The sequence below is a fragment of the Sapajus apella genome, unplaced genomic scaffold (assembly GCF_009761245.1).
Source record: "Sapajus apella isolate SASKATOON/1434 unplaced genomic scaffold, GSC_monkey_1.0 scaffold124, whole genome shotgun sequence".
Classification (NCBI taxonomy): domain Eukaryota; kingdom Metazoa; phylum Chordata; class Mammalia; order Primates; family Cebidae; genus Sapajus; species Sapajus apella.
The window spans coordinates 1,982,110-2,002,428 of record NW_022437064.1 but is presented as its reverse complement, the minus strand read 5'-3'; the positions used below and the strand labels follow the sequence as shown (position 1 = coordinate 2,002,428).

General features: G+C 36.5%; 1 protein-coding gene across 3 annotated transcripts in view; it reads right to left on the bottom strand.

The window, feature by feature from the left end:
- The window catches only part of PPP3CA (protein phosphatase 3 catalytic subunit alpha), a 317,032-nt gene that overhangs the window by 160,627 nt on the left and 136,086 nt on the right, over positions 1 to 20,319 (bottom strand). For all 3 annotated transcript variants that reach the window (XM_032261606.1, XM_032261604.1, XM_032261605.1), the window contains exon 2: positions 3,756 to 3,956. In XM_032261606.1, the coding sequence (XP_032117497.1) occupies positions 3,756 to 3,864 (109 nt within the window). In that variant the 5' untranslated portion in view covers positions 3,865 to 3,956. The remainder of the gene's footprint in view (positions 1 to 3,755; positions 3,957 to 20,319) is intronic.

The following is a 20,319-nucleotide window of genomic DNA, read 5'->3' as shown; positions in this document are numbered from 1 at the left end:
ATTAATATTTAACCCTGGTCTTCCAGCCTCAGTCTCACCCTCCCTTCTCTAGCCCACCTCTCACACCCTTCTAAAACCCCATCTTCTCACAGTAAACCTCAAAGAACATGGCTAGCCACTTTATGAAAAAATACCAATAGCTTTCATGTGCTGTTATCTCTGCTCACAATGTCCTTCCCAAATTTTTTCACATAGTACAGTTTTACTTATCATACATGATACAATTCCAATACCACGTAATCTGTCAATACTTTCTTGGCTCTCTGCATTCCTTTTGCTGAGTTCTCACACCAGTTTTTAGGTGCCTCCATTACAGTTCTTAAAAAACTTAGAGTAATTATCTCTTCATGTGTCTGACTCCCTTGTCTAGGCCTTGGATAGTCTAGCCAAGGACTACGTCTCATATGTTTTATCATCCATAGTCCTAACCTTAAGTAAGTTCTCAGTGCATATTCATAACAGGTAGGACCCACAGCTATTTAACAGTTTCTTTAACTCAAAGATGAAGTATAATAATCAATGAGCAGTTTGAAGGAAATAGTCATTTAGAAGATAGGAAAACATTTTGGTTTTAAGTTAGCTATATGCACTTTGATACTTCCTAATTTGCTGGAATAAACCTAGGTTATATCCTTTAATTTAGTCAAAAGTTTAATATACCTATGATTGGTTAGGTATCTGTTTCCATTTTTCCTGTTATATTCTGAGCCCTTGGAGGGCAAGAATCAGGTCTTATTCACATGTGTATGATCCATACCACCTGGACAGGTAACATATAATAAACATTTCGTTAAATTGGATTACCAAAATGTGTTGCCTCACTGGTTTTGGGCCACATTTTTTTTCAACGTTCCATTTGTGTGTTTGCAAGAACACAAAGATAAGTTCAACTACGTTTTTGGGGGAAAAAAAGTCAAGGAGGAAAAATACTTTTCTTTACAAAATTGCCTGCAACACAGAAATACAGTCTTCAAATTAAAAATCTGAAACAGCTACCAGTCTCATCATCCATATTAGCTGGGAAAAAAGAACAAAGCTTGCCTCATGGCTCACTTGTTTGGATAAACCACATCACTACTCCTATGAAGATAGTTTGCTCACCTATCTAAATCCATATGCTAAATCCACTCTCTGTGAGGACAAGTCCACACTCTTACTCCCTCTGCAGAAGAACAGATGCAGGGAGTCAGGGGACTAGGCAGCTTCCTGGTCCTCTGACTTCTCCAAAATAAAACATAATGAATTTTCAGGGGAAAAAAATCCTAAATGAACACAAACCTTTCATTGTCTTAGGAACACTTGAAGAGAAAGTCTTTGTTCATTTTAACTTTAAAGATATGCTAAAGGAATGAAGGAATATCTAGGCTTGCAAGAACTAGGACATTAATTCCCCATTTTTTCTTAAATGGGGGCAAACCATGGCAAATGTTAGTACAATTCTTCTCTAAACATCTGAGAGTGAAACATTTTTATTAATAAAAAGTAGGAGGGAAGGACTAAAGGAAAATCTGGGAGTGGGTTTTTAATCATAAAATATTGCTATCATTTCTGTTGAGTGTTTACATATCTGCTATATTTAATATGGAATTCCATACAAGAAGTTACTGGTCAGTCACTTACAGTCTATGGCTTGACATAGTTACCATTGGTCCAATATTGGATTAATACTCCTCAAGTCAGTTCCTCCTCTACCTGAACCTAAACATAGTTATTAATTCTGAATTACAAATGAGAAAAAGAATAGCATTGCCAGACAAAAATAAAATGTAAAATAATGTCAATCCCTCTGGGATGGGAATCATTCAAGATATTCTGATCAAGAAAGGTATGGTCTGATACTCAAAAGAGCTTATCTTCCTCTTAACAGTAAAATTCAAATATATATTTGAAGACCAATAATTTTAAAAGAAATTAGCAATCACTAGTATATATGAAATGCTTTTAGATGCCTCCTTTATATCAAAAGGACATTATTCTGTGTCTAAATCAGACTGATTATATTTAAGAAGGAAACATTTTTAACTTCTTCAAAAATGAAAAGCTGCAAATTAAGCAAATTCCATAAAGAGTAGACCCAAAGTCTCTAGAAGCTGTATACCATGAAAAAGTTTTTTTTTAATTAAAATTTTAATTTTATTGAGATGGAGTCTCCCTCTGTCACCCATGCTGAAGTGAAATGGCACAATCTCAGCTCACTGCAACCTCTGTCTATCGGGCTCAAGAGATTCTCCTGTCTCAGCCTCCTTTGTAGCTGGGATTACAATCACCCACCACCATGCCCAGCTAATTTTTGTATTATTAGTAAAGATGGGGTTTCACTATGTTAGCCAGGCTGGAATCAAACTCCTGACTTCAAGTGATCTACCAGCCTTGGCCTCCCAGAGTGCTGGGATTATAGGCATGAGCCGCTGTGCCTGGTCCACACAAAATTTTTTGACAATATTTAATTTTTATGGCCTAAGAGAAGCACACTTACACAAAATATGTATCTGACCATAAGAAGTAACAGAACAAAAACATTAAAAAAATTAAAAGGCCAGCATGGTGGCTGATGCCTGTAATCCCAGCACTTTGGGAGGCTGAGGCGGGCAGATCACTTGAGGTTGGGAGTTAGAGACCAGCCTGACCAACATGGAGAAACTCCTTCTCTACTAAAAATACAGAATCAGCCAGGTGCGGTGGTACATGCCTATAATCCCAGCTACTTGGGAGGCTGAGGAAGAAGAATCACTTGAACCCAGGAGGCAGAGGTTGTGGTGAGCTGTGATCTCACCATTGCATTCCAGCCTGGGCAACAATAGCAAAAACTCCATCTCAAAAAAAAAAGCCAGGTGTGATGGCTCAGCCTGTAATCGCAACACTTTGGTAGGCCAAGGCAGGCAGATCACCTGAGGTTGGAAGTTCAACACCAGCCTGACCAAATGGTGAAACCCCATCTACACTAAAAATAAAAAAATTAGCTGGGCGTGGTGGCACATGCCTGTAATCCCAGCTACTTGGGAGGCTGAGGCAGGAGAATTGCTTGAACCTGGGAGGCAGAGGTTGTAGTGAGCTGAAAACACGACATTGCACTCCAACCTAGGCAACAAGAGCGAAAGTCCATCTCAAAAAAAAAAAAAAGATATTTTTTAGAGACAAAATGCTACAGGCAATAGAGAAAAATGTGGCCTTCTTCCTCAAGTTCAGTGCTTCTCAAACTTTAATGTGCATCAAAGTCACACAGAGGACTAGGTAAGACACAGATTGTTGGGTCTCATCCTAGATAATCTGATTCAGTAGGCTAGAATGGGGCCTGAGCATGAATATTTTAACAAGTTTCAGATGGTGATGACAATATCAGTTTGGGGATCACACTTTGAAAACCACTGTTTGAACTTAGCTCCTTACTCAACCATTGTGTAAGTCTCGAGATACTTTGTCTAATCTTTCCCAACAAATATCTTGTGTTCTTTGTGCCAATTAGTATTTCTACTTAAAAACAATATCACTTCTTAACTAAAGCATTACTTCAGAAATCATCTTCATCTCTAAGTTGCATGCCACTTTTTGTAGCATTGCAATCTTACAGATATTTAACACATGAAAATATGTGTATATATGCATAATATCCTTACTCCTCTAATGTATAGATTTGACAGTAATGGATTATGATGAGTAAGGTGTTTGAAGACTCACTGGTAACTAGGACTTTTGATTTGATGCTATAAACAACAAAATGTGTATACAAGTTAGCAATCTCCATCCTCAGGACTTACCTGTGACTGGCGCATCAATATCCAGCAAGTTTTTTTCCTGTCGAAGAATTGATGCACCTTCTGTTATTATTCTCAATGCAACACTCTCTTCCAGCCTTCCCTCCTTCATAAGATGTGCCTTTAAGATATCCACACGAGGTTTTCCATCATTATCAAACACTTCTTTTGCTGTAAGCCGGTGACTTGGAGGAAATGGAACAGCTGAAAGGAAAAAGGTCAAATTATTAAGTAAGCCAAAATGCAGCAACAATTCAATAATCACCACCAAATATCCATCCTCATCACAAACCATCTAATATAGGATTTTTAGGGGGCTGAATTAAAATACGACCAAGGGCTACCTATCTAAAATTAAGAACTGTTATCTTCCTTTGATTCTAGATATAATGTGATTGCTTAAACAAAATTAGTAGTTCTTATTCATCTAGTACTATCTCTTGAATCTATAATATCCTGATTGAGTTAAAAAGGAATGAAAAACAGTTTTCAGTTCAACAATAATCAGTTCAGTGAAAGAAAGTGGCTCCTATACATCCAACCATACATAGCCAACTTGTGCAAAGATGGGTCTCTACTAGAAAACAGGCTCCTCTACTAGGATTAGAGTGGGAAAAGGTCTACCCAACCAGATTTGCTGCTCCAACTACAGTCACATCTGAGATAACCGATCTACTCACTGTTTAAGAAAACAGCAGGAATCTGTTCAAGCAAAAAGGCAAAAGTGCACTAAATACTGATCAGGAAAACAGGATTTGCCACTGAGCATGTATGCTTGTACTGAAGGGACCTCCTTAAGAGTGAAGAGCCAGGATGTCAGGGTGAGACACAGGTATTTTTAAAAATGACACAAGGACAAAGTCAAATTATTGCTCAGACTTGGAAGCAACCATTCTCTCTTCCACTCTTCTGCATCTTCTTAACAGCAAGAAGCTCTCTTGTAGTGCTGCCTTCCTCTATATCTTTGAGTACATTCATTCACTCATTCAGCAAGAGGACATTCACTAAGCTCCTCTAACTTGCCCTGCATCCAAAGCTCTATGGTCAGAAATGGTACCACAAAGGTTAAATCTGCAACAAATGGCCAATAAACCATTTAAAAACTCATTATTTCTCTGTTTCACATGATAGTTCATTTACATCCTGGACAACTCATTCTTGCCAGATATTAGAAGTATCTCGCAAGGAACATAAACATCATCCCATCTATCTTTCATGTGCCATGTGCATTATGAAACAGACATTCGGTATCTCCATTGGATGGCTCCTCTCTCAGGAAAAGCACTTGATGTTACGGAATAAACTTGGCCCTCTCCCATCTAAAATTGTCTCTCGAAGAAGCAAGACTTAACAGCAGACCTATGCCAAAATTTTTTATGTAATCTAATGGCATAGATTTGTAGTCCTGAGTGAAATCACAGCTATGAGAAAATAAAAACCGGGAAATAAACCTGTACAGATAGATGCAAGCATAATTTTCTGGACAATCCCACCACATCTATTTAACTATACTGTCAAATTGAAGCAGTCGTGGCAGATTTGGTGGGTGAGGAGGAGGCTTTTGTGGTCAGACAAACCTGGGAGCGGACCTTGCACTCTGCACACTCAACAGCTTATGACTTTGAGCAAATTAAATAATCTTCTTTGGCTCCAGTTACCTCACCTGTGAAGTGAGGATTACATCTCTCTAAGGACTGTTATACTAACTAGAGTAAATAGTACCAGTAGTAGCTAACATTTATAGAGTATTTATTTTATGCCAGGTATCATTTAGGTAATAAAATCAGAAACAACAGTAAAGCTGAAAGATGAGTAAGACACACATACATACAAAAAGAAAAGACTAAATGTATAATGCTCAAAAATATTATAATATAAGAAATCTGAAGATTAAACAAGGAAGAGAGAAAAAAAATGAAATTAGGTCTTCAAATTTGAGGCATTTGGGGGTAATTCTATCTTTTTTCTCTGTCCTCCTTGCTTTTTCTTACTTGACGGAGTATGCAAGTTAAGCACACATGGAGATGTTTTTCAACAGCCACATTGCTTTACATAGGTCTTTATGTTTGTTTTGAGATTAGAAAATACCTTACCCAGCAACTCCTCAAAATTCCCAAGGCTACAGACCGTGAGTCAAGATACAGGCTGGGGGTTGGAAAAGGGGAAACTTCAGAAGGATGCTTGTGGTAAGGGCAGGAGATGAATTTTAAAAAAATGATTTCCCAAGGTGTGTTAGGTAACAGTGAAGGTTTAAGTGGCTCTGCAAAACTGTCAGGCAAGAATCACAGAAGTACAGAAGGGAAGAAGGCTAATATATTGTCAGGCAGATAAAAGCAGTGGGTCTGGGCCGCACATGCACTTGCTGGCCTGATTAAACTTAAGATACATGAAAGGATTAAACCTGACAGTGCAGAAGCATTTACGAAGGTGAGAGGCAATAGGAGAGCACCCCAGGAAGCGCCTCACCTTCATGAATTAGTCTTTCTCCAAGTCCCTAGACTCCCTCCAAGGCCAAGATCACTGCAATAACAGATGCTCCACCCTCCACTGCAGATCTTTTACCTTCCAATAATTGCTAATCCTAAGGTAGCTGGCTAAGGTAAAGCCACCTGCTTTGAGATACTAGAGCTGGTTCCAAATAAACAGGGGCGAGAAAGGAGAGGAAAAAGGCCAATCAGAAGGCTCTATTTCCAATTGGATGGAAGGGAGATAGGGCCCTTAACCAGTTAAACAGATGGCAAGGCCCGCAGGGAACCAGGATGGGTAGTAATGATGCCAAAAACGGAACACAGAGATGCCATCAGCCAGTGAAAAGTTTTCTAGGACAAAAATAAGACTGGGCTAATATTCGTGTGTTTGTGCACCTTTGGCTTCATAAAAAAACATACCAGCCTTTTAGGTCACATTTATTTGTTTTCTCTGTTCACCTAGAATCCTAGATGAAGACCTGTGCCAAATATTGAGCAAAAACTATTTAGACCAAAGAATCCAATCAGCTTGGAAAACATTTATTTAATTAATTCATTGTGAAAGTTGCCAGGCTTAATATAACAAAGTTGGATTTCCCCTTCCTTCCTCTGCTTTGAGTATTACAACCAGTTGCTTTCATTGGTACATGAGCAGGCCAGGACTAGAGAAGTTAGGTTTGTACACATTACTATAAATTCAGAAATAGCTGTTGATATTTGGGCTAGCTCTTTCCAAAACAATTTTTTATAACTGCCTGTAAGCACAGAATATAGTGGTAAGACTTCTTAGAAGCATCCTAAAAATAGATATTAACCTCCTCAGTTTTCTCTACTTCACAATTCCCACTCAATGCCAGTTTTTTCCCTCAAATTAATAAAATAGCAAAGTAGATAAAATCTGGGACATGTAAGTCATTGACTGACTCCTAACAGAAAACATCACAGAAGGCTTTACAGGCAAACAACATATTGGGCTAGGATTATGTTCTCATATGACTGACTGTGGAAATCCCGCAGACACTGATTTTCAAGAGTCAATGATATGAGATTGTTTCTTTTCTATTTGCTGTTTCCACCAGACACTATCTGATACAGAGAAAAGTTACTAGTCAACCTATGAACCAAACTCATATGCATCCAATATTGGCATCTACGTAATCATTATTAAAGCTGTTGTCAGTAGTACATTTACCAAAGAGAAACGCATTTCAAGTCACAAAAATCCTGCACCCAGAGTAATCCCAGCCCTCACTGTGGCTGACTATGGGAACTACATCTCAGAAAGATACAGAGATTACTTTTTGAGTTTGGGGCTAGGTTAGTTTTAGAACACAAATAGTGTTCAGTAGCGTTAGTGATCTGTTATCACTCTGGGATAGATCCGGGTATCTGGGATTTCTGCTTCTCAAATCTGAGTCACTTAAGCCACTACTGAAAGGATTCCACTATTTAATAAGAAACATCTGAGGGTCATTGCCGTGGTGATACCTTCACTGGAAGATGGTCAGTGCAAATACTAATGGGATATATAACTTTTTAAAATACTGTATCAAGCCTTCTAAATACAGTGAATTTGCAAAGACATTGCATCTGTTGTGATTGATTCACTGGTGTGGAGCCTGTTTGGGGGAAATAACTAAAATGCTTGGCATTTTGTATGCTTTTACTTATAGTATCAATCAGCAGATCTCAATCTGGACTTCATATTCATGTAATCTGGGATGTATAAAAATATGCCAATGCATATTTTTAAGTATCAGGAGCAGGCTACCTACTGCTTCGCCTCTTCCTGGAGTAGTCCTATAAATGCTGACAAAAAAAATTTAAGAGAATATTTAGCCTAGTGATTTTTTGAGCCTTTGTTTTGTTTCTTTTTTTTTCCCCCTCAAACAAAATTATGCTAGGAAACATAAGTATATCCAAAGAAGAAAGGGATTAAAGCAGTGTGCCTGCTTCCTTTCTCCTTGATGATGGATGTTAAGGGATGCTTATATAATCCTAGTACTCTCTGGAGCGAAACTAGAAAACTCCCAATCAAGACTGATCACCTCATACTAAAACGAAAGTGAAGTCCAGAGAGAGGATGAGTGAGTCATTCAACATCAAAGGATTAGTCACTAGCCAAACCAACACTAACATTAAGGTCTCCCGATTTTAATTCCAGCACTTTACCCTCTTTCTTTACAAAATACTATATTGACTAGTCACATACAGCTGTTGAATACTCAAAAAGTAGCTACTTCAAACTCAGAAATGCTGCAGATCCACAGTAAGCACTGTATTTAGAAGACTTGATGCAGTATTTTTAAAAGTTAACTATACCATTCATATTTTAATATTCATTTTATGTTGAAATAATATTTAGAACATACTTGGCTAAATAAAATGTTACTAAAATTAATTCCAACTATTTTTTACTTTTTAAAAATATGTCTACTAGAACATTTAAAATTGCATATCTAGCTTCCTTTTAGTGGTCAGTAGTATTCCAGACCCTGCATCCTTCTAAGTAAATGAGAACAAGGTGAATGGAAATTAAATTTCTTAGCCTTTCTTCTCTCCTAACTTTGGTTTGATTCCTACAAAACCTCAACTTATCTCAAAACTGGTTGCACAACAGAATTGCTTTTTAAAAAGATGATGCCCAGGCCCTATGTCTAGAGATTTTGATTTAACTGGTTCAGGGTAGGGCCAGGGCATTGACCTATTTTTAAGTAATCCCTGGTTACACAAATATGAAGTCCAGATTGAGATCCACTGATCCATACCATAAGTAAAGGCATACAAAATACCAGGCACTTTAACTTTTCCCTCCAAACAAGCTCCACACCAGTCAATCAATCCACAACAGATGCAATGTCTTTGCAAGTCCAGGCACGTTTCTGTCATCCCTCTCCATAACCAGGACATGTACAGGAACAGCTCTTGTCCCATATTTCATGTGGCTACTGGTGTCTGAACAGGACTGTCAAAGATACTTGTGTCAGCACATGTTAAGAGAACAGCTTAGGCATATCACATGTCAGACACAACTTAAAACACTTTCTGGCCTGACCTCCTTAGATTGGAACACCATCTATTCCCATGTGGACATTTGTGTATGCCACAGACCTCTGTGCTAATCAAACCATATCAATTAATCAATCATTCAGTAGTGCCTATTGAGCACCAACTATGCATTGTATCCCATGCTAGGCAGTGAGAAAAGCAGGAAGAAATGAGCCACAGATAATAAACATAAGCCAACCCAAGCTCTGAAGAGCTTACCAGGTGGTATAATTATTAATTTTTGCTTGAGATAGTTGGCAAAGTGCTAAACTGCAAAACTAAATAAGAAGTTTAAAGACAATGAGAAAAAATATGTAAGTAGTAAGAAAAAATTGTGTCTATCTACCCTAAGGTTATTTTTGAATTCTTAGAAACTCTTTGATACAGTTGCGCATTTCTGTTGTTTAAAGTACATAATAAATATTTAATTTTTTAGATGACTCCAGGAGATGAAGTTATGCTTTTAAGTTGTGAAAAATATATCTATTGTAAAATATATGCCAGTTGAAATATAACAAGTAGCTCCATCACCAAAATATGTGAAATCTGATTCTACTTCTGAACAAAGAGTAAAGAGATATATATGTAAGTACCAAGGACTTTTCACTGAATTTTATTTGGGTTCTAATATTGAGCAATTAGGTTTAACTTATACACTCCTGGATTAAAAAAAAAAATTCTATCAGTATGGGGAATATGTGTTTATTCATGCACAGAATGGAGATTCTGCAAGCAAAGATATACAAAACATGCTGTCTGGAGACAGAGCTAAAAATTAACCATAGGTAGCCCCTAAAAAGAATTGTAAGAACATATTTGTTAGGGTTCTACTTATGCTATTCCTGCAGACACTCATCACTTGTGTTTTTGAAAGTCTTTGGCTTTCATTGTAGATATTATTTCAAATAAAAATGTATATGGCCATCTCAAGAGTGATTAAACATTAGACTTGTAAACAGAAACGGCCAGTCACAATTAAATTTTTTTTTCCATCTCCACAACATTCCATTTATAGACAGAACTAAACAGACAAGCACATAGTCACTATTGTGGTTAGAAGCTGGCAGCATGGGAAGGGGGAGAAACAGGTCGGGAGTGGGGATGTTGTTAAAAAAAATACATGCTACCCCCACAACTGGGGGCCCTGAGGGGAACTTGGTCTGCAAATGATTTTTTATAGATCTGTAACTAAAACTCCAATTTATTAATTCACTGGTGTTTTCTTCCCTGCTATAATGACTTATGTCCTTGTCAGAAACCTTCTTACTCACCTTTTCTAAATACTACCATACCGGTCCTGAGCCTTCAAATATATTCAATCGTTAAGACACCGTACGTGTCTTGATCATTTTACTAGCAGATTGAATACCTCATTTGGTTTTCCTGAATGTTCACATACAAATTTAGCAAAATAGTATCTTATGTAACATCCCAAAGTGTTAATCAAAGGGCGTTATGGTGCTCAAAGCATTTACTGAAATAAGCATTCTTCTTTTTTCTCAGTCTTACAGAATACATATTACACCCAGTAATTTTTGAAACTAAATCTGAAATGTGCTACAAGTAATTATTTAACAAAGATCAGATGAATTAAGAGAATTATTCCTCAGCCAGGCAGGATGGTTCATGTCTGTAATCCCAGCACTTTGGGAGGCCAGGGTGAGCGGATCAGGAGGTCAAGAGATCGACACCATCCTGACCAACATGGTGAAACCCCATCTCTATGAAAAATACAAAAATTAGCTTGGCAAGGTGGCGCGTGCTGGTAGTCCCAGCTACTCAGGGGGCTGGGGCAGGAGACTCAGTTGAACTCAGGAGGCCGAGGTTGCACTGAGCCACGATCATACCACTGTACCACTCTAGCCTGGCAATAGAGCGAGACTCCATCTCGAAAAAAAATTACTCCTCCAAGTATAAGGGATTACTAATGAATTAGAGAAAGTAAGTACCTAAGCTGTACAAAGTGTTATCTTGTGTTATCTGAATTTCAAAATAGTGTTTAAATGTTTATGTATATATATTTAAACATACCTATTTATATACATCTATTCTTTATCCTTCCCATGTACAGCTTTTCATGCTCCTTCCACCATATATTCTTGAGTCTAATGATTCAAGGACACAGAAATGAGTGACAGTCTACAACTTCCTCCGCATGCAGTGTTGAGAAGCTCTATCACAAAACCACTTTAATTTTTGATATTTTGGTTACTTCATTTCATTACAATTGCAAATGCTTCTCTAATGAATTATGTAATAATGATTCAACATTAAAGATTATTTGACAAAAGTTATTTTAAAGGTTTCAAAATATTTCAGCATTATTGATAAGTTTAAATAAAAGCTGATTTTTAAAAATTTATTATTATTATTTTAGACATGGTCTCCCTCTGTTGCCCATGCTGGAGGGCACTGGTACAAACACAGCTCACTGTAGCCTCAGCCTCCTCGGGCTCAAGCAATCCTCCCACCTCAGTCAAACTGGGGGGTTCAAGCAATCCTTTCACCTCAGTATCCTGAGTAGCTGGGACTACAGGTGCATGCCACCACACCTGACTAATTTTTTAATTTTTAGTAGAGATAAGGTCTCATTTATGTTACCTAGGCTTGCCTTAAACTCTTAGGCTTAAGCAATCCTCCTGCCTTAGCTTCCTAAAGTGCTGGGATTATTGGCATGAGCCACCATACCTGGCCCTGATTTTTTTAATGTTGTTCAAAATTTAAAAGTTATATACACAAGTCCATTGATTGACAGATGGACAATGCCAATCACAAATTATTTCATACATGGGCATGATAAAAGCAAAATTGTAATTATTGATTTTGAAATATATGCTATTGAATGTTTAAACTAAGAATTGTAAGTAAATATTAAATGTCTTAATTTACATATTTAAGTCAAACATTTAAACAGTCTACTTTATAATGGTTTTCAAAATTTCTTTAAAAAAATATATGTTCAGTTATACCAAGGGGTACCCCATCCATCTTGGATCTCAGTACTAGATGAAATAATTACAATAATATTTTAAGCTAATTATATTTATACTAATCCCTAGAATATCAAACTAAAGTAATGCATGAAATTCATCTCACTGGGATGAATTAAACAGAGAGACTTTTAATTTATAAATTTAATTTTTGGCCTTGAACATTTGCCGTCTTTAGAGAAAAATGCCATAGGAGAATAAGAAAATCAAGAAACAAACAAGGGTAGATACTTTAAGACCAGATGAATTTATTTCCCAAGTGAGCCAGTCCCTTTGAACACAGTAATTATTCCTTAGAAATGAAGAGTACCCAGGGATTCTGAAACTTTATTTAATCCAGGTACATTTTAAAAAATTATTTATTTATAATTAAGTTCTGGGGTACATGAATCCAGGTACATTTTACCACTCAGAAATCCTCAGCTCAACAGCATAAGTAAGACATAAAATATAAGGAAGGACTTTGCCTATTGAGTTGAACTACTTGATAGAAGTTGTTTAATCACTATAAACTTTAGAAATCTATGTATTAATTAACCCTACAAAATATAGTATTTGCCTTCTTAGCTCTCAATCCTAAACTGCTAAGTAGATATGAAAAAAAAAATCTATGCTCACATGTAACTTGTTCCTTTTACCTTCTTCATTCAACTCTAGGTGCCTACACATTTTCCACGCCCATGTGCCCACCTACCATCTCCATCTTCTGTGGTTAAAACATCTAAAGGCATCAAAAGCATTTTATTTAATAAACAGACTTTATCTTCTTTCAAAGGGCCTTAATAAAATGGCAAACATATGTCCCAAATGATACCAAATAATGTAATAAGTGACAATTTAAGAATGCCAGCCACTTTTGCATATAAATGATCCATTAAAAATAATAAATCCAGCATACAGCATCTTGTATCTGTGACCACAGTGAAGTAAAGATTGAAATATTTTGCCTGAGAGTCACCCTCCAGAGACCCAAGGGCAGGAGCTAAATTCCCAGGTTTCCATTTAATTCCCACCTGCTCTGGCTCAATAATCCCTACTCTGAGTAGGCTCCAGAGCAGGTTGCAGCAAAACATCAGGCCCTCTGGGTCTTTCCATGTTTCAGCAATGCTTACACTGGTTTGCTTCATTCTGACGACCAGATCTGTTCTCATGTACTCTCTGTGGTCCACCATTTCTAAGAACCACTTATTCATCTGAATAACACAGAAGCACGCAGGAAGTTCCAATTCTCTGCACCTCAAATGTTCACTCCCCAAACCATAATCTTCACACATCTATTTAAAAATTGAAATGTCTTAATGACTACCACCTACAATAGTATTCTCTCAAACTTCATTTTCAATTGAAAATAAACTTGTCAATTTTGGTTTAAAAATTAAACATGCATTTTTTAATCCAGCAAATGGAAAATGAACAATTTTATAATAAAGCTACAACAAACTGTATTCTTTTCCTCAAAAAAGAACCACTCTTGGGAGATAATTTTCACCCATATGTAAGGTAAATTTTGTGTATAAAAGAAACTTTAAAATAATAAGGAAACAGATTGCTGGAATTATAATGCCAGTTGCAAATTTACAGGTAACATCAAATCTCACTCCAACTAAGGAGTCAATCAATGATCACTACTCAAAAACAGAATAATTAAGTAGAAGGATTAAGAATCAAGCCCCATTGAGTGTCTAGTCCAGTTCCCCGGCATTTGATACGTGTTTTTGAATGAATGTAAGAAAGGACTGTCTTTTCTCCATCTCCCTCACAATTTATTTAATACTTCTGTGGTACTAGAAGCAGTCTAAGAAGAGGAATGGAAAAAAAAATGGCCTTGTTCAGATCTAAAAGTATATAATTATGAAAATGATAGTCAATAGCCAAAATGACAGAACACGGAAATCTTCAGTTAATAAATGTAAATGTCTTTAAGTAGCCATTAGAGTAAAAAGACCATGGATGCCACCTGGTGTGGTGGAAGCTGAGGACCCATATCAAAGAGTAGACAGACAGATGTGATCAATAGTGAGCAGCAGATAGAAAACTGAAAAGGAACAAGAAAAAAAAATTGCAAACATTTTGAAAAACTAAATGATTTTAATCCCATATGTGAATGCAGGGTCACAGATAAATCTGTTGGTAATTATGATGTAAAATTAACCCAATAACAATAAAACTAAGGTTATATCAGTACAATAGTGCCTCGCTGCTGTAAGATCCTAAAGCACTATCACATGGAATTTCAGAAAGCAGTTCAACATTTTCCTAGTTTATAAAAATGCTATTAATATAAATTTATTGAAGTATGATTCAATTAAAAAGACATTTTTAACTGCTAAACTTGCAATATCCAAGACTTAATAGACTAACACTTTCTCAGCAATTCAAGAGTCAGAAGGAGTTCAGTGGGACAAAGACCTCCTTTTCCCCTGTTTTTAGAGTCTGCATGACAGGCTACCAGTCAAAGTGAATCCAAATCTTATTTTTTTTTTTGAGATGGGAGTTTTGCTCTTGTTGCCCAGGTTGAAGTGCAGTGGCACGATCTTGGCTCAGTGCAACCTCCACCTCCCAGGTTTAAGCCATTCTCCTGCCTTAGCCTCCTGATTAGCTGGGATTACAGGCATGTGCCATCACGCCAGGCTAATTGTTGTAATTTTAGTGGAGACCAGGTTTCATCATGTTAAGCAGGCTGGCCTTGAACTTCTGACCTCAGGTGATTTACACACCTTGACCTCCCAAAGTGCTGGGATTATAGGTGTGAGCCACCATGTCCAGCCCCAAATCTTACTAGTAGATACAAATTAAAAATTTATTGAGAAATACATCTATCAAGAGTAGCTAAAAAACTAGGCCAGGTACGGTGGCTCACGCCTGGAATCCCAGCACTTCGGAGGCTGAGGTGGGCAGATCACTTGAGGTCAGGAGTTCGAGACCAGCCTGGCCAACATGGTGAAGCTCCGTCACCACTAAAAATGCAAAAATCAGCCTGGTGTAGTGACAGATGCCTGTAATCTCAGCTACTCGGGAGGCTGAGGCAGGAGAATCGCTTGAACCCAGGAGGCGGAGATTGCAGTGAGCCGAGATCACATGGCTGTACTCCAGCCTGGGCAATAGAGTAAGGCTCCATCTCAAAAAAAAAAAAAAAGAGTAGTAAATAACTAGAGTACCTAACTCAGCCTAAGCACATATATAATGGCAAACAGAATAACATTAATTTCCATGATATATGACTTTGAGTTATGGTTCTCCAAAGCATCCAAAAAGCTTCAGTTCCATAAATTTTTCACTATCTAGGTTAAACACACTAATTTAGGCATGATGGCCGGTCATTTAGGCAGCACTGTAAGGGGCTTCATTCAAGTTTCAGGTATGGAAGTCACAACTAGCAGGCTAGATATATACTATTTTTTATTATCACACCATTTAAAATCACTCATTGCCTTAAAATTATCACTCAAGAAATAATCATGATTAAATTTAGAACTACTAACAGGTTAATATAAATGTTAGATATAGTATATGCTCAGTGAAAATTAACCACACACACACACACACACACACACACACACACAGACATACACGCACACAAATGCAGATGACGAAACAGTGTGTGCTACTCCAACAATGGAATTGTATTTTGTTTCATCCATTGATACATGATAATGCTCCATTTATTCAGAGCTTTGGTTCCTATCATCCTCACCAACCACAGTGCAATTCCACACCTAGAGCAATGGTGAGAAACCTCACCACAAAACCATGTTCTTTATTCCACAGGAAAGAAATGGAGCCATGCTCAGCACAGTAAATACAAAGGGACGCTAGACTGGCATAACTGAGTGTGCATGTATAGAGTTCTATGTTTCACAACAATCCTAAGGGACATCAGGGGATATCTGTGATGCTATACATCCCCCACTTCACAAATATTTTTTATTACAGATTACTAGACAATGTTCTATGTTACAAAGAGACAGGTATAATACAATTTCAATATACTCTCTTTAAAAAGAATTTTAAAAGTTATATGTCTTGGTTATGTGATTTTAGTGAAATATATCATTCCTTGATTATAGCATATAATTGAAGGTTTATATATACTGTCAATTCTTTTTTGGACTATAATTCAAATCAGGAGAAGGTTCTTATTCTCATAAGAGTGAATTTAGTAATTCATAAAGAAACAAAATATTCTTTGACTTGCTAATACTCTTTATATTGGGTTTACTATTTTATATAATATGTAGGGTACATGCATTTATTATGTACTGCAGAAAGAAAAATCTCACATTCTACTCATTACATAAATGGAAACTATGCAAAAACAACTTTCCTTTAGAAGGACAAAGGCAGAAAACATAGAAAAGTCTACAATTGCTTTTCTGATATTCTTCAAAACTAACAGGTCAGTAGCATCATGATTTTTGAGAATATTTATATTTATAATATTAGAAAGAAATAATTTATACTTCCATAATAGAGACTTTAACAGTCCAAAATGCAGTAAAAGTTCAAGAATAATCAAAGAAATAAGAAGAAAATAAACAATTTTTTGTGACTTGAGGAAGATAAATTTGAGTTCAACTAACCAAACTGCCAAGTTACATTGCATTTTTTTTTAAAAAAGGCAAAATCCTAAATAGCATATGAGTTTTACAAGAGCAATTTCCCAAAGGTACTTGCAATACTTACTCCCTACATAGCCAAGGGGGACCCAATTATTACTTTCACACCAAATGATAAACAAAATAAACAATAATCAGTTACCCAACCTCTTCTGAACTCCCTCACCACTAGACTGTAATTACCCTGAGGATTTCCATGCTCAAGAGACAAAAAAGTATGTCCTAGAAGCAAAGAAAAATTTTGGATCAGATTCACGCAAGAAGCCATTTAAAATACATTTTGTATATATGATAGATGTATTTATGCACATAATTTTCCTACCCCAGGTACAGCTATACAAATAACAAGTATACATGAATAGACATAGAATGATGTGGATCACTGTAAAGACATGCTATGTACTGGCCACAAGGTCTACTATCACTTTTATACTCAAGCAGCAAAGAAAGAAAAAAATGTCACTGTAATTAGGGATATGTTGAGGAAGTCATCAAGAACTCACCAAAATTAGATTTTGTTAGTGACCAAATAACACGTATATAAAGAAAGTGAAATATTTTAAAATACTTTTGAAAGAAAACACATAGAACACAAAACAGATACAAAGTAAAGAAAAATTACAGAACTTCTGAAAACTTACATAGCTATTACAAAAAAGAAAAAGAAAAGCTGAATAAAGCATCAAATAAAGGGTTTAGGAGATTATAGAAATCTCATCACAATTTTATGTGTTGCATATATTTATGAGGAGAAAGGCCACAGTTTAATAGATTCTCAAGAGTCCATGACCCAAAGAGGCTAAAGTCCACTCCACCAGGCCTTCCTCACTATTACCATAGTATCCATCTAGTCTAGTGTTCCTCAATTACCCTCTTGTCTATATTATTGTGATAATGAACAGACTATTTCCCCACATTCCTGGTTATCACACCTTAATCCGCCTGATCCTCCAACTCTGCAGTCCGGCCATAACCAATTACTCAGTCCCCCAAGTATTTAAACATTTCCTCAAGCTTCTCAGAGACGGCAAGGTGATGCAGTTAAAAGTATGAACTCAGAAGCCAGACTGCCTAGGTAAATTGTATCATCTTGAGCACATTATTTAATTGCTCTATTCTATAGCTGAAGATTAAGCATACTAATATTTGTGAAGTGCCTGGACCATTATTGGCACAACACATACTTCATAGGTACTTCTTATGATTAACAAGTGCCTTGCTTACCTCATTGGCCACAGAACTTCCTAATCACCCTATTTAAATAGCACAACTTCTTAAAACACACAAAGCCTGCTCTCCATCCAAATCCTCCACATCCTTGGGTACTAAATACTTAATAAAAATATCCTTTGTTTACCAAAACACAGTGTTCTTTACTTTATATTTGTTTTGTGTTTATCTTTTTGTCTTTAAAACATAAAACTTTTGCTGCCACTATTAATTTTTACTCTTATAAGATAGCCTACAAATCATTCAACAAGTTCTGTGCTAAGTTCAAAAAGTTTACAAGTCTGTAGTTATTTTCTTAAATATCATTCAATTTCACGTTCTAATTTTCTAGTTGAAAAAACTGAGGCTCAAAAAGAGTAAGAGTAGTAATTATAATAACAATGAAATAAAATAAATGGTATGTAAATAATTTATATACATATAAATTAGAAAAGTGTCTGAGATGTAGTCAATTCTTACACACAGATTTAATTCACTGAATCTACACAACAGTCTTGTGATTTGGGTACTGTTATTCTACTTTTTATGTTCCAGAACCCAGGCACAAAGAAATGAAATGACTTTGCCAAGGTCACACAGCAAATAAGTAGGGAAAGCCAGGGCTCACATCAGACCCCTGCTGTGGAGCTGTGCTTTTAACCCTTGCAATTCCCTCTCTGTAGATAAGTGACTCAACCAAGGATCCAAAGGTAACTAAGGGTAAAACCAAAGTACACATCCAGTTCTCCAGATTCCCTGAACCGTGCTCTTTACTTTTGAGTTCCCTATACCCTACCCAGAGTCATAGGCACAGGAAGCATTCAAAAAACATTTGTCTAGTGATTTACTGGTATATGATTCACAGCTCACCACATAATTTTCTAAATGCAATAATGTTTATTCTGCACGTACAGTTTTCTCCTTGAATATCTTATCTGGCTCTTCTGCCTTCTTAATTGCTCCCAGCCTTAAAAGAGACCAAAATGTTACAAGGAACAACTAGTTCAGTACTCAGCTTGTAAAAGGTACAGGTTTTTTGTTTTAATTTAATTTTTGATGAGTTGATCCAGAAATAAATGAGTTCTTCAAAGTATTTCCATATATGAACATTGACCTTGGGTTCTACACAAAATAATTTTTCCCATCAGTGCTAGCTGTCCCCTCTGAGACTGGCCTGTGATTTCGTTTAAAAGTATGCCTCTTCTGCCTTTACTCTTTACAAAGCATGTTAGTTAACCTGTTGTTGAGAATTTCCAGCAATACAGAGCAGAAACTGAGCTCTATAAGCAAAAAAGTGTCATGGTTATTAGTTTTAAATTATCTAATTGCCTATCTTCAAATGATACCTTTAATGGCTGTGTGTCCTTTAGAAAATTTTTGAGAAACCAGTTTCATGACCTGTAGAATGGAGACAGTGATACCTACTCAAGATGCTGTTGAAAGGATTAAATGAGACCACACTTGCAAAAGTGCTTTGTGCAATACTTACAATACTTGGTGTGAAGTATAAAGTCAAATTTGTTGAACTTACGTATTTTAATTATTTGTTACTATTCTGCTTCAGTGAATTCCCAAAAGATTTCTTTTATTCTATATGCCTGCATTTTCAGGTATACTTGAAAACTTTCATTTGGCATACATACATCACAAACCCTAAGTATTAAGTAAATGCTTATACCATCTAATTGGTCTAATAGGAAGGAACTTATCTGGCAACTGACAAAGACAGCTTCAACAACTAGATTACGTCCTTTGCAGGAACATTGTTGGAGTTGGAAGCCATTTTCCTCAGCAAACTAGCCCAGGAACAGAAAACCTAATACCACATGTTCTCACTTATAAAGTAGGAACTAAATGATGATTGATAATACATGGATAAATGGGGAACAACACAGATTCAGGCTTGTCAAGGAGAGTGTCGGGGGAGGGAGAGAATCAGGAAGAATAGCTAATGGGCTCTGAGCTTAATACTTAGGTGATGGGATGATCTGTGCATCAAACCACCATGGCACACGTTTACCTGTATAATAAACCTGCACATCCTGCACATGCACCCCTAAATTTAAAAGTTGAAAAGAAAAAAAAGATGACCTAAAGATGGTTGTCTAAACAAGAATTTTGTTTATTATCAAGGGCAAATATGAGAATTCTTACTATGAATATAATGTGTCTTTAGCGGAAAGCTCAAAGCAGCAATTAAAAAACTGCTGGGCTTTTCCAAGAACATTTATGTATA